Source organism: Panicum hallii, chromosome 5 (genome assembly GCF_002211085.1).
Source record: "Panicum hallii strain FIL2 chromosome 5, PHallii_v3.1, whole genome shotgun sequence".
Lineage (NCBI taxonomy): Eukaryota > Viridiplantae > Streptophyta > Magnoliopsida > Poales > Poaceae > Panicum > Panicum hallii.
The window spans coordinates 13,195,534-13,207,998 of record NC_038046.1 but is presented as its reverse complement, the minus strand read 5'-3'; the positions used below and the strand labels follow the sequence as shown (position 1 = coordinate 13,207,998).

The 12,465-nt window shown below is 42.6% G+C and overlaps 1 protein-coding gene and 1 long non-coding RNA gene across 4 annotated transcripts; one reads left to right on the top strand and one right to left on the bottom strand.

The window, feature by feature from the left end:
* Positions 1–1,200: 1,200 nt before the first annotated feature.
* Positions 1,201–6,756, bottom strand: LOC112893480 (CTD small phosphatase-like protein 2-B). Of its 3 annotated transcripts, none has more exons than XM_025960842.1 (8): positions 6,601–6,721; positions 5,517–5,608; positions 4,928–5,131; positions 4,578–4,678; positions 3,794–3,899; positions 2,267–2,722; positions 1,841–2,178; positions 1,333–1,617 (listed from the first exon to the last, which is right to left on the bottom strand). In XM_025960842.1, the coding sequence occupies exons 3-8, from the start codon at positions 5,082–5,084 to the stop codon at positions 1,441–1,443; spliced, it is 1,335 nt and encodes a 444-aa protein (XP_025816627.1). In that variant the 5' UTR covers positions 5,085–5,131; positions 5,517–5,608; positions 6,601–6,721; the 3' UTR covers positions 1,333–1,440. The 3 variants fall into 3 exon arrangements, with proteins under 3 accessions (XP_025816629.1, XP_025816627.1, XP_025816628.1); XM_025960843.1 differs by having other exon boundaries at positions 5,517–5,605; positions 6,601–6,619; XM_025960844.1 differs by lacking the exon at positions 5,517–5,608 and having other exon boundaries at positions 1,201–1,617; positions 6,601–6,756.
* A 1,123-nt stretch (positions 6,757–7,879) lies between these two features.
* On the top strand, positions 7,880–9,748 carry LOC112891733. The gene is made up of 3 exons (XR_003228604.1): positions 7,880–8,160; positions 9,218–9,302; positions 9,489–9,748. It is a non-coding gene; the product is annotated as an uncharacterized LOC112891733 (long non-coding RNA).
* The last annotated feature ends 2,717 nt before the right edge of the window (positions 9,749–12,465 follow it).

Genomic DNA, 12,465 nt, shown 5'->3' with positions numbered 1-12,465 from the left:
CCCTTTATCCAGTTTATTGCCTTCTCGTGATGTTTGCAATTTTGTCAGGCTATGGATCAGTCTGGGTTGATATATTGAGTGTGAAACAAAATAATGCTTACGTAGCTTTTCTTGAAGTATATAAAATTTTAGCTTATCCTTTGTTCCAATAAAGGTGCAATAGCAGATATTAGCTCAGGCTTTCAACGCATGGCAGTTGGCCCTAACACCTTTGATCTTGGTAGTCGAAAGTTTTAACCGCAGTAGCATATTTTCTTGTTTAAGACTAGTGCAATAGTATGTTGGTATTTTTCTTAGTTAAAAGTAATTCTTCCAACTTAACAAGATTTGGAGATTTGTTTCATGATTGGAATTTGAAATTTTCTAGTTTAAAGTCATGATATTCCCTTCAACTAAATATGAGATCCAGTTTTTTGAGTTGAGGTTCTATTGAAAATTTGGAGATCTTAACGGAGTTACAGGAGAGAATCTCTTGCAAGGAAAGGTGGTAGCGCGCTTGAGTTATGAATAAAAGCTCTCTTTGGTTATTTTGATCCAAATGAAAACGTGGATTCTAAAGCAAGGTTATCCACTTGTCAAGGTGCATTAAAATGGGATACCATATTATGCTCGAAGGTAACACACATCTTTGCTAGATATGATATATGAGTAATAATAGATGGGGACTGATGCGAGTTTAGATCACTACAGAAAAAGTCATAATTGCTGACTTTGCTAATGCACCAAATATAGGCCTTTGTCATTGCTTCCACAGTGACATGAAATACAGAACATTGTTATCACGCCACTGCGTACCATCCGTAGAAGGAAAAACAACAATGATGTGATAACACAGCCTTTTCGTAGCCCATCTTCCTCCTAGGAGAACTGACGAGCAATTTCTCAATATTGGTCCCCTCGACCTCATTACTCGGATTTTCTTCACGTGATGAAATAGCACAACGCATCCACAGACAATCAACGAGCCCGATGACTACAAGCATCATAATAGCAAACATTAAGCCACGCAGGGCAAGACACACAGAAGAAACTTTGCAAGGAGATTAACTTTCAGTCTTTCAATTACAATGGCATTTGTACGGAAGACAAAAAAGAAACATGATGAAATAATGCATCGCATCGTATACAATCAACGAGCTAGACAACAAGAAGCATCATAATATCAAACATTAAGCCACACATGGCAGGAACACACAGAAGAAACTTTGCAAGGAGATTCACTTTCAGTCTTTCATTTCCAGTAGCATTCTATGTACAAAGACAAAAACAAAAACAAAATTGAGGATATGTACAGTTCTAAGAAATTGCCCCGCATCAAGACTCTTCATCCTATGAAACCAACTTGCTGTAAAGAGAAAATCAAGTCCCACTAGTCCTGTTAACATGTCATGTAGGTTCTTGTTCCACTATGTGATCAAACAAGACTAACTCTAAACTTATTCAAAAACTTAAGCAACTATCTATAGTGTTGCCAAACTTCTTGGCAATGATAGGCCGGACGTCATCCGCGACAGCAAGGATCTCCAGGAAAGGGATCAACTGAGGTAACGCCTCGTCTGCAGGGTTGTTATACCAACTCTCTATTGGTATACCATTGTTCACTTGGAGCTGGAAAACCTGATAAACACAGACAATTTAGATCATCTGTGAGCCCGCATATTACCTTGATAAACAAATAAATAGAACATGTTGCAGAAAATAAGACACTAGATGTGAAACACAGGTATAAACAACTTCAACTCGATCGAGAACAAAAAGTGATGATGAATCTATCATGATTTGAAACACAGCTATAAACAACTTCAATTTGATCAAGAACGATGAATCACAGCAGCTTTACCTGTGGAGTGTTGTCAATTATGGCAACCTTCGCAAGGTCAACTCCAACAACAGTCAGATCTTTTGTGTAGCCGCTGTCTGTGAATAGACATGATTCCCGGAAAAATCGCTTGGAGAAAAGTCTGTTCTCTGGATCCAGCATGTCAAGCAACTGGTTTGCGTACACACTTTGGCTGGCTGTGAATATCACTACCTCAAACATCTCAGCCATCTTTTGGAGGAACATGTGGACGTGTGGTCTCTTTTTCACATACACCACATGCTCTTTCATATCATAAAACACAGGAAAAGTGAAATCAGCGTCATCACATTGCTCCATAGTTGAATGAACAAGGGTTTCTGCATTAAAAGGAAAAACAATATATTATTGTCAAGGGCATGAAATGATCTCATCCAAGATTAACTTCTGCCATGCTTAGCAACATACCATCCAAATCAAGTACAAGTGTGACCTTCCTGGTCCCTTGCTCTTTTATTGCAGGAACATCATTTGAAGCCAACTCAGCAAAATCAACAAGATCTGGTAAATCCTCTTCGGATAGGTGTGGATTAAGCCACTCTAACACCTCAGAATTACTAAAGCACAAATCCACCTCAGATGAGCATGGCTTATTATCAACACTGGCTTCTGAGGCGCTGTCAATAAGTGGAAACACACCACATCTGCTGCTCACTTTCATCAATGCATCAATCGATACAATTTCGTCACAAAATCCAGTATAACTAGGAAGATCGGTTGGATTATCCAGCAAGAAACGGAAATCATCATCTGAACTGCAAATATCCAGCAGGTTGCAACACTGATTCGGACCCCAGCTTGCCTCATGATTACCAACAGCACAGAAATTCTGGGCTGAACAATCTACACCTTCATCTGCAAACTCTGTAATAGCAAATAATAAATGAATACATATGTACATTAAATTATGGAAAATATTAGCTGATAATAATTTGTGCATTGTAAAGTAAAACATTGAACTCGTGATTCAGGGGAAATGAGCCATGCCCTAGGCTAGTGACCACTGGGCTGGACTCTGCCATTGTTTTCTTTATTTAAAATGATCCCTGGGTTGATTAATCTTAACTCCTGATCAGGCGGCCTTTTCCACAAGTATGGTATGTTTGGTTGCTTCACTAACTAAACTTACAAATTTAGAGTATGATCTCCAAAAACATGCACCAGCATAAATTTAACAATAAAGAAGCCGCTTGATGCTGGTGACAGGCTTTCAAGCAACTGGTACAACATGCCACGAAAGAAATTGACCGTGAAGGAAAAATTAATTTGATTCATGGGCCTCATGCATATGAATATAACTAGATGATATGGAAACGAAATCTACAAGCAAACGAAATGATACAACAAAACTCAATTTGCAGCTATCGCATAATGACAAAACATTTGAGACAAAATATGATCCATTACGAAAACAAAGAAAAGTCTTTGTCCTAAGTAAGTTGGATAGCCTAAATAAAGTGGGCATTAATTATCCAATTTTTAAAAACTTTGAGCATTGAATTTCAGATAATTTCTGGATGGCAGAATCTATAACCTCATATCACATATGCTGTATTGATTACAACACAACTAGCAGAACTCATGGAAGTGTGCATATCAAATTAAAAGCTACTCGCTCTGTCCCATAATAGCTACTTCTAAAGTTTTTCAGACAGATTAAGGATGGAGAGTAAAAGTCTATGGCACTAATTAAGAGAATAATTATGGCTTTCCTACTTAGCTTGCATGCAGATCTGCATGCCATAATTAATTTGCATGCAAGGAGGGGCATTTTAGACCTAGCATACCAAAAAAACCCACTTGGGAACTTAAAAGTAGCTATATTTTGGGACGGAGGGAGTACTAAACTTTTTTTATAGATGTGTGTTCTCAGCCCCCATTCCGATATTTAATGCCAGCATACATATCATTGTAGGGGAAAGGACTGCTCCTTACCTTTGTTTACATAATTTAGTACATGTAACAGAGACTCATTGTCATAATAATTAGCAGAGGAATCAGCCTCGGTATTTGGTGAAACTTCCACCCCAGATGTTAAATCCTGAAATCAAAAGGACAATCTTAGGTTGCACGACAAGCTGATATGAAGTTTTGAGACCCCAAAAGGAAATTAAACAGCAGAGTCTACAGAAAATAATAAAGCAATGCACCCAATCTTCAACACTTATTTAGATCAAACTCCAAAAATGCCAAACAACAACATGTATCATTTACTTCTAACAAGTTGAAGCAAAAGGCCATGTGATAACAAGCAGCAGGCAATTGCATTAGTTATGTTATGTCTCAATCAGTTGCAATTGTTTCATACATTGTGCATCATTCCCATTCTTTTTCACAGGTCCAATATAATATGAGTTGAGGAACTTATTAGCAATGACTAGGCACGAATATAATATTCATGCAATCATTTCTGAATATAAAATGATGATAGATTATGACTTGTTACATATATTTGGGTGGTAATAAAAGCATAATACTCTGTGTGTGCAAGGAAACATCCAAGCACCCGAGAGCAACCAAAGCACATCAATTTGGCAACATTGCAAGTGCTAATGAAGAACTTGATCCTTAGACTGTTGAAACTAAAGAGCCCACCAACATAAATAAAAATGGTTTTTAAAAAAATTTATAAAAATGGAAATTTATGAAATCAAATCCAGGACAAGTGCATGGTTAGTTATCAGAGTGTTTAATATGAGATTGAATTACGCTGGAGCACCTTGAACACACCAATGGATTTCCCTCCATGCAGATCATGCAAGCCAGAAGCTTCCATTATCCTAATATCCTGGTCACCAAGCTGAATAGTTGGATCCGACTCTGCAGAAGGAGATGCTGTCAATCCATAAAATACACATAAACACATGCTCAATGATATTGCTAACCTACATTCTCTAACAATGCATGGTGTAAGCATATTGTTCCAACTTATATGTGAGCAAAAGGAACATAAAAAATAAAAACTTCATGGAATATGAAATAGCGATCGATCAAACTCCAATAGATATAGACATCTAGCCTATACACATGCAGCCATCTTACTCCTAGAATGTCCATGAGATCACTTACCATCTAGAGGAGCTTCATCTGCCGAGTTCAGCAGAGCGGACTGCTGTAACTCACTGACATGAAAATGCGAAATTTTCATGGATTTAACGGCCTTGGTGCTGAACTCATTAGCAAAATCAGTATCTTCAAGCATCCTCTTCATTCTCAGTGCAGGCATCTTGACCACTGCACTTGTTCAGCAAATCAACACTCTTTGTGTGTTCACTAGAAAGTTAGAGAGAGGTCAGTTGATGCATACTTGAGTAATGACACTTATGCCAAATTTTTAGTTTTTAAGCTAACATTATGTGTCATACCAGTAGAAATTTATTAGCCAAAAGCCCATACAAACAAAGTAATGGCAATGACATTTATGTTGCAAACAAGAGTACAGTATCACAACATTCTAACCCTCGCCACCTCGCGAATCTCATCTTTACGCGGCGATGAGATCTAAAGTTGTAACAACAAAATACCACATCAAAGTTCTACAACACCATACATATACCCACACTTTAATGCCCTAAAACTTGTCCGACACAGCCAGTGCCAATTCTAACCAGGGCCAAGCATGTAAAAGAACATAAAAGAGAAATTTACAATAACCTACCCGGAAGGCCGGAAAGGCATTGCCTTTGAACAAACATCTAGCCTTTTCACACAGTTTCTACTCTTCTATCACATATTTCTGCAAGTCTCCTGCTGCATACGCAAAAACTGTCAACTTTTACCAGCTAAAAGCGGTAACGGCAAAACGGCTCAATTAGTACACTAAATTTCTTCGAAAGCCCAGGAAATATTGCACAACCCTAGAAACATTAGGCATAGGTTTATTAGTGTTTTTGTTGTGACAGATAGAAGGGTATCAAAGACTGCATGTAAGCAACGGGACAGCTAGGTCTACTTACACGATCATATGTGCTACATACTAGACAGACAATAGATACTATCTAGATATGTAGCAAAACACTATAAAAACAAAAGGCAGACAATACCCCTCAAATTCCATGAAATACTCGGTAACAAGGTGAGATGACGTGAGACCAACACGAGACTATAAAATTTGGTAATTTCATGCCAGGATAATCATTCCCAACAAATCACCCCCAACTTACTACCCAAAAGACCATCTCCTTAACTAATATCATGAAATTTCAGAAAGAACCCCCTAAAGTTACTCACATAAACACCCAGATCGCCTCCGCGCCCTAGAAACCCACAAGTTTTTGAGTCAACTGAGGGAATTAGCTCGAAATTGCCCGCTCCTTCGCCGAACAAAGCATGGTTCCACCGAAAACAAAGGAACAAGAGAAACCAAAGCAACCCAAGTTCTCCGAGCGAAGAAAACAAAACCACCCCAAAATCAGACCCACGGATGAGAGCAAGCAAGGATCTCAAGCCTCTGAATCCAACGAGCCACCGAAGCACCAAAAACCGCATATCCCAACTGAACCGCCATCCCCCCCAACTTCAAATTCACGAAAACCCAAACCCCTGAATCAGGAGAAGCGAATCCCCACGACGTCGCGCCATCGTAGATCAAAACCCTAAAGCCTCCAGACTACCCTGCGGCATGCTGAACCCCAAACCGAAATTCGACGAATCGAACACAGCTACCGGTTGCTACAGCTCCCCCCATCTACCAGGACCAAATCAACGGATCAAATTCCACGCACGGGGGACTCGAAGCTTACCGAAATGATACTCGAGGTCGCAGCAGGTATCTCTCTCTCTCTCTCTCTCCCTGGAGCGGAGGAGGAGGAGAGAGGAGAGGGGGAGGAAACCTGTGCGCGGAGGCGAGAGGGGAGTACCCAAATCGCGAGAGGGGAAGAGTATTATGAGGGGCCGGTCTCGAGTTTGGTAGCCTCCTAAATTTCGTTTCCCCGACCCGCCCCCTAAATCATCACTGACCGCTGGACCTGACGCGGGTCGAGGACCCACACGCCATTGTCATAACACGGCGCCGTGCCGAGCGCCGCGAGTCGATGGCCTGCGTACGTGCCACACTTCGCTACCCGTCCTGTGCACCTCGCGATTTTTGTTTACGCTGACTGAGTGACGGGACCCGCCGCGGGTAAGGCCAGACGGTCAGTGACACGGGCTGCGCCCAGCCGCGTGCGCGAGGGATCACGGCGGTGAGGGGACTCGCGTGCCGCTAGGACTAGGAGGAGGGGCTGTCAGGGCCGACATGTCATTGGGGAGGACGGGCGAAGGGAAGGTTGCGTGTCGGGGTTGGTGACGGGAGGTCATGTCAATGCTGGGGCGTACGTGGACGGGCCAGATCGGGGGGCCGCGGGTGGGCGGCGGGCCTCCGAGCCGTTGATGCTCAGGTGACCCGGGTCTGAGTCATCGGTTGGGTCGTCTCGCTCCGCACGGCGCCTGGCCGGCGAGGAAACAGGCGGTGTGCCTCGTGAGCTCGCCTTCGCACGGGCGCCGCCGTTTGGAATGCTGTTTTCTTTGCGAGTTTTGAAGTGTCCGGTAAATTATCAGTTGTATGGTTAGAAACGGTTAGACAGATTCGTTGCAAATCATCCTGGTTCAGATTTCGACCACTGTAACGTTAAATCTTTTACAAATGGAGGAGCATCACGTGGCAACCTTACGAAATTCTCGCGCACAAAAACCCAACCTACATGAGGTGTTAACGGTTAACCACACCCTAACGTTCAAAAGCGTGAGATAATGCAGTAACCAATACACCAACTATAGGCGATTAATTGTTCATGACATTGCACTCACCAACTAGACTAGATTTTTTACGTCCTAAAATATTGGATCCACAAGAAGTCATTAGTAAAGTCTTAGAATCGAAGTCGTATATTACTTTTTAAATATACTATTGCGGTATACATTTATATTGATAGATGCAAGCTCACCCAGAGTACGTGTATACACGTGGACGAAACTAGAAGGCTGCACGGGTATGGCCAGGCATACCCTAGGCCTAGCCTAACAAGCATTATAGTTGTTATGTAAAAAACACTCACTTCCTCTCCCGTCCGCTCCCCTGGCAGTTCCATCACTCCCCTGCCCGCGAGGCGCGAGCGCTTGTCCCCAACGGCTGGCGGCGGCGCTCTTCCCTTTGCCCCTTTCCCCCGACGCGCCCCATCCCCAGCGGCCGGCCCTAGCCGGCCTGCCCGCCTGGCCGCCTCCCACCAAGGCACTGTCTAGGCGCCCAGCCAGCCACGGCCCATGGCCGGACCGAACCTAGCTCCGCCCAGACGCCCCAGCGGCCAGCGCTGCAGCATTTTTTGGTGAGAGCTCATTTTCCCCTCCATTCTCTCCTCTTCCTCTTAGTCTTAACAAGTTTTCCCCAAATCTCTAACCCTAGCTTTTCTTCACTGCTAGTTGTTGTTAGTGGTCTAGAAAACCTTGTTGACCTCTTAATTAAGCTAGTGGAAATAAATAGGCATAAAGTTTATGATTTGGTTTACTTGCTTCTCAAAATGGTATTGCTTCTACCGTGGCGACAGTAAGTGTTGAGAGAGCATTTTCTAGTGTGGATTTTGTCAAAACGAAGCGGGGAAATAAGATGAGTGACTGTCTCTTGGATGATTACCTTGTCACGTTTATATTTTGAAAAATATGGATGAAGATGATGTAGTCAAGACTTCCATGGCCACTAGAAAGCTGAGGCCTAAAGAATAGTGTTGTAATCCTATTTATTATTTAAGCTTGTGTCGTTTATATTCCAAACTATTAGTGTGTTGTTTTAAATTATCTGGATTGTAATTTAAGACTTATTAATTGTTGGATTTTTATGAAACTTTACCGAATTGCTAAATAAATTTTACCGGTTTGCATATGAATGTTTTGTTTTGGCATACTCATATAAAAATCCTAGCTGGGCCACTGTGTACACACATCTTACTCCTGTAACTGTAAGCACACCACCGCTAGATTTATGCCATGGTTATATCAACTAGAGATTGTGGATATGTCTTTTAAAATCTCTAGCTAACCCAAACATACTAGCTTTTGAATCAAGTTTTTTAAAATTTTCTGATCTTCTTAAATGTGGTGAAAAATAGCCGTTTTAAAATTTCCTGATAATATTTGAGATCTTTAAACACGAGCATGCAGAAAGATATTTACATCTGATCCGTCACATGTCAGTAGATTCACTTTGATACCACTATAATCGTAAGAACTTCTGTCAATAAGTGGCCAAACGTGTGCAGACCTGTGTCCGTAACCTACACATCAGCTGAACTGAACATGACATTTCAGAGTTTTTTTATATCTTCATATTACAAGTCCACACAAGCATGCTCACTACAATTCATGACATAATTCTCTCCCTTAAAAAAGATGAAAAAGCATGCTTCCCGACTTCACAGTGCCTACTCCAAGCATGGTGGCTTGGCATCTTGCAGTTTCTTCAGATATCCTTCGGGTGAGTACGGCACCGCTGACCATTCAACATTCATCCGCAACGTACCGTACTTGCTTCCTATGTCACCTGTCGTATCACAAGACCTTAACTTTGGAATGAATGTAGCATTGTGGATGATCTTGCCAGTCTTTTCATCACCCAGTAACACCATAATCTCAAGCTTCTGACCCTCTTCCTTCGACACAGCCAATACAGGATTCCTCAAAGGAAGAGATTCCTCTTCAAGAAATGCATCACCCACCCAATGTGCCATCAAAAAGGACTACCTTTTCAAACATTTCACTGATAGCAGCTATTTTTGCACGAAGATTCTTAATTGACCTACCAGTGATGCGAATTCCAACTACAGCCTCGACAGCATTATTGATTATACTGCATTTGTAACCTTAGTTACACCATCTCTTCCATGAACCAGATCAGTGAATATACCAGGTCTTGGTTCATAACCCTGCCAGGAGATAACACCTCTGCCAATTTCTTTCTCTTCTGAGTCTTCTGAATCTTTGCTGCTGAGATCTAAATATATGTCTAGTTCATCAAGGATCTGGAAGACGCGGTGTGGGCTGGACAAACTAAGAATTGCCTGAAGGCCAGCATAAAGGGGGAAATGGTTAATTCACAAGCAAACTAAAACAAATATTCAAATAATGTGCAGTTGAACTTAGAAAATATCTTGTAGCATTGGATTTAGATCAATCTTTCTACTCCGCTGCACACATTGAGCGCGCACCCAACAGCGGGGCCATCGCACGGGCATGCTGGAGCAGCTGCCCCAGGTACAGCCCTACAAAAGCTTCATGTCTCCCCCAGCCTCTTTCAAGCCCAATTGCCTAGCTAAACAAGGGCCCGCAGCCTGCTGGGAGCTCTGTCTGACCCAATTAACCAGACAACAAAGAGGTGCGGCGCCACAATGGCCAAAGTGGCTAAAACTAGCACAACAGCGTGTTGCGCGAGATAGTGTCGATAAGGCCGTGTGAGCCAGCAGGAACAGCAGAGCAGGTCCGGTAATGGAGCTCGTGGCTGGCTGGCTGGTTAGGCCACAGCACAGGCAACGAGACACAGCAGACTCAAAACATCGGCAAAGCAGTAGGTTTACTAGCACACTTGTGCATCTCACGTATGAACTTTAGGGACTTTCCCTCTTTATTTTTGCCACGTAATTTTGATTTCATATTTTATTTCTAGGAACTCCAATTTTCTAAGAGCAGCTTAGCAGCTTATAAGAAGAATAGAAGAAGAAAATCATATATAGCAAACGTGCAGCATCAGAAAGTAATCCCCAACTCCAAAACCGATCAGAAGTGGTTTAAGATAACCAACTAGTTGAAGAATAGTTAGCCAAGTTTGCCCCGGATCCGACCAAAAGCTGGCTATGCGCCTATGCCACTCCTTGTGCCTTGAGACACCCATAGGCAAAGTTGATAAAGCTGGTAAAGTCTAGTTACCTTTTCATCAAGAATCTCACAATCGTTAGTCTCTCTGCTGTAAAAAGATATAAATTCTTTCCGATAATTCACAGCCAGTACATTACCAAACAGATATTTTCCAGCGCCTTCAATGATCTTCACAGAAACCAGCTGAACAAGAATGCCCGTATGTGACCTTCTCCCTCCTCAAAATATGTGAAATGTTCTTAAGTTCGATGGTAAGTAGTTCCATAGAATTTAGATGAAAAGCAGCAAAAATGGGGGGTCAGCAAGTGATTATCTTACAAACATTGTGATCGAAAATGCGAGACTGCTAATGAGCATGGCCGGAAGCTATGTCACACAAAAAGTATTAGTCGTTTCTGTCCTCCCCTTAAATTTCCGCTCCTGTTACACTGATTTGATAGTGATGGACTAGCTAGTTAGGTTCGGAAAGAACTACAGATATAGCTACTATCAATATGTAGGATGCCTGACCCACAAATGCAAGGCAATGTAGCATGATACAGTGAGACTTACTGCGTTTATATTGCGTTACTGCCCAGTCGATCTCATCTTGCAAGCCAGGTTCACGTGTCACAGACGCCGCACGGATACAATAAACAGCATACTCGCCTTCTGTCTCCTCGTCATCATAGTCAGCAGCGTCGTCGGTCACAGGCACCATAGGTTCCAGGTCGTCCTTAGGCTTGCCAAGATTTCCATCCTTGCATCGATCCCCCTCCTCAACAGCATCTGCCATGTTTTCCTCCGTATCGACCAATCTGCAGTGGCAGCTGGTGACGGTCCTTCGCCGCTTCTGCCCCCCCGCCTCCACGAGATCCATGCTTTCGAGGTCACCCAGATGATCTTCCTTTGGAGAGATGAATTGGTTACGAAAGGAATCTGGAGTTGGATCTAGAAAGGTTAGGGAAATTTCTTCGATCAACTTTTACAATCACAAAATCATTGGACTTGTAGTAAGATCGAAGCAAAATTTGTTTCGAGTCCGAGCGATCAAATCCTGCAGTTAAACGAAACTGGTGGCATGACCTCGGCATGGAGGAGGAAGAGACCGGGCGGCGGGAGGTGTGGCGGCGGCACCACACCTGTGGGTGTCGTTCCGGAGGAGCCACGACAAATCTTAACACGAGAATGCGGAAAGGTATTTACATACTCCGTTAATAATTCCACACCTTGAATTGTCATAAAAACTACTTTGACACCACAGTTAATCTAACACATTCCGTTAATAATTGCACACCTTTTCTGTGAAATGCTGACTAATAGTCAGGGTGCCTTGAGAAATACCCGATATCTGTTTTTCCACAATACCAGTCGGTGAGGGCGGGGCATTGGCTCTCCAAAAGCTCCTGTTGGTTGCGGTTGCGGGTAAAGAGCAGGTCATGAGGACGGGCTTGGAGGCCACGAGCACCAGCCGTCCAGCTGCAATCTCCAGAATACTTGGACGCGTGAGGTTTCCGGACTCCGCACTGCTCGTTAACACAAGCAGATTCAGAAGCACTGCAGCAGTGCAGAACTGAAGATTGCTCTCTGAATAAGATCGAGATTCAGAGTATTTGTGATCCCGATTTGTTGGGCTGCAATGTGCAGCGTGTATCGATTCTGTTTTGTTGTTGTACATTTTGTGATTTGTGGTATCAATCAATTTTTATTTTATCTTTATCTTTATCTATTTTTTAAAGCATATAAGGTCACCTCCAAGGGCAGACAATGTCGCCATCTGACTCAGCATA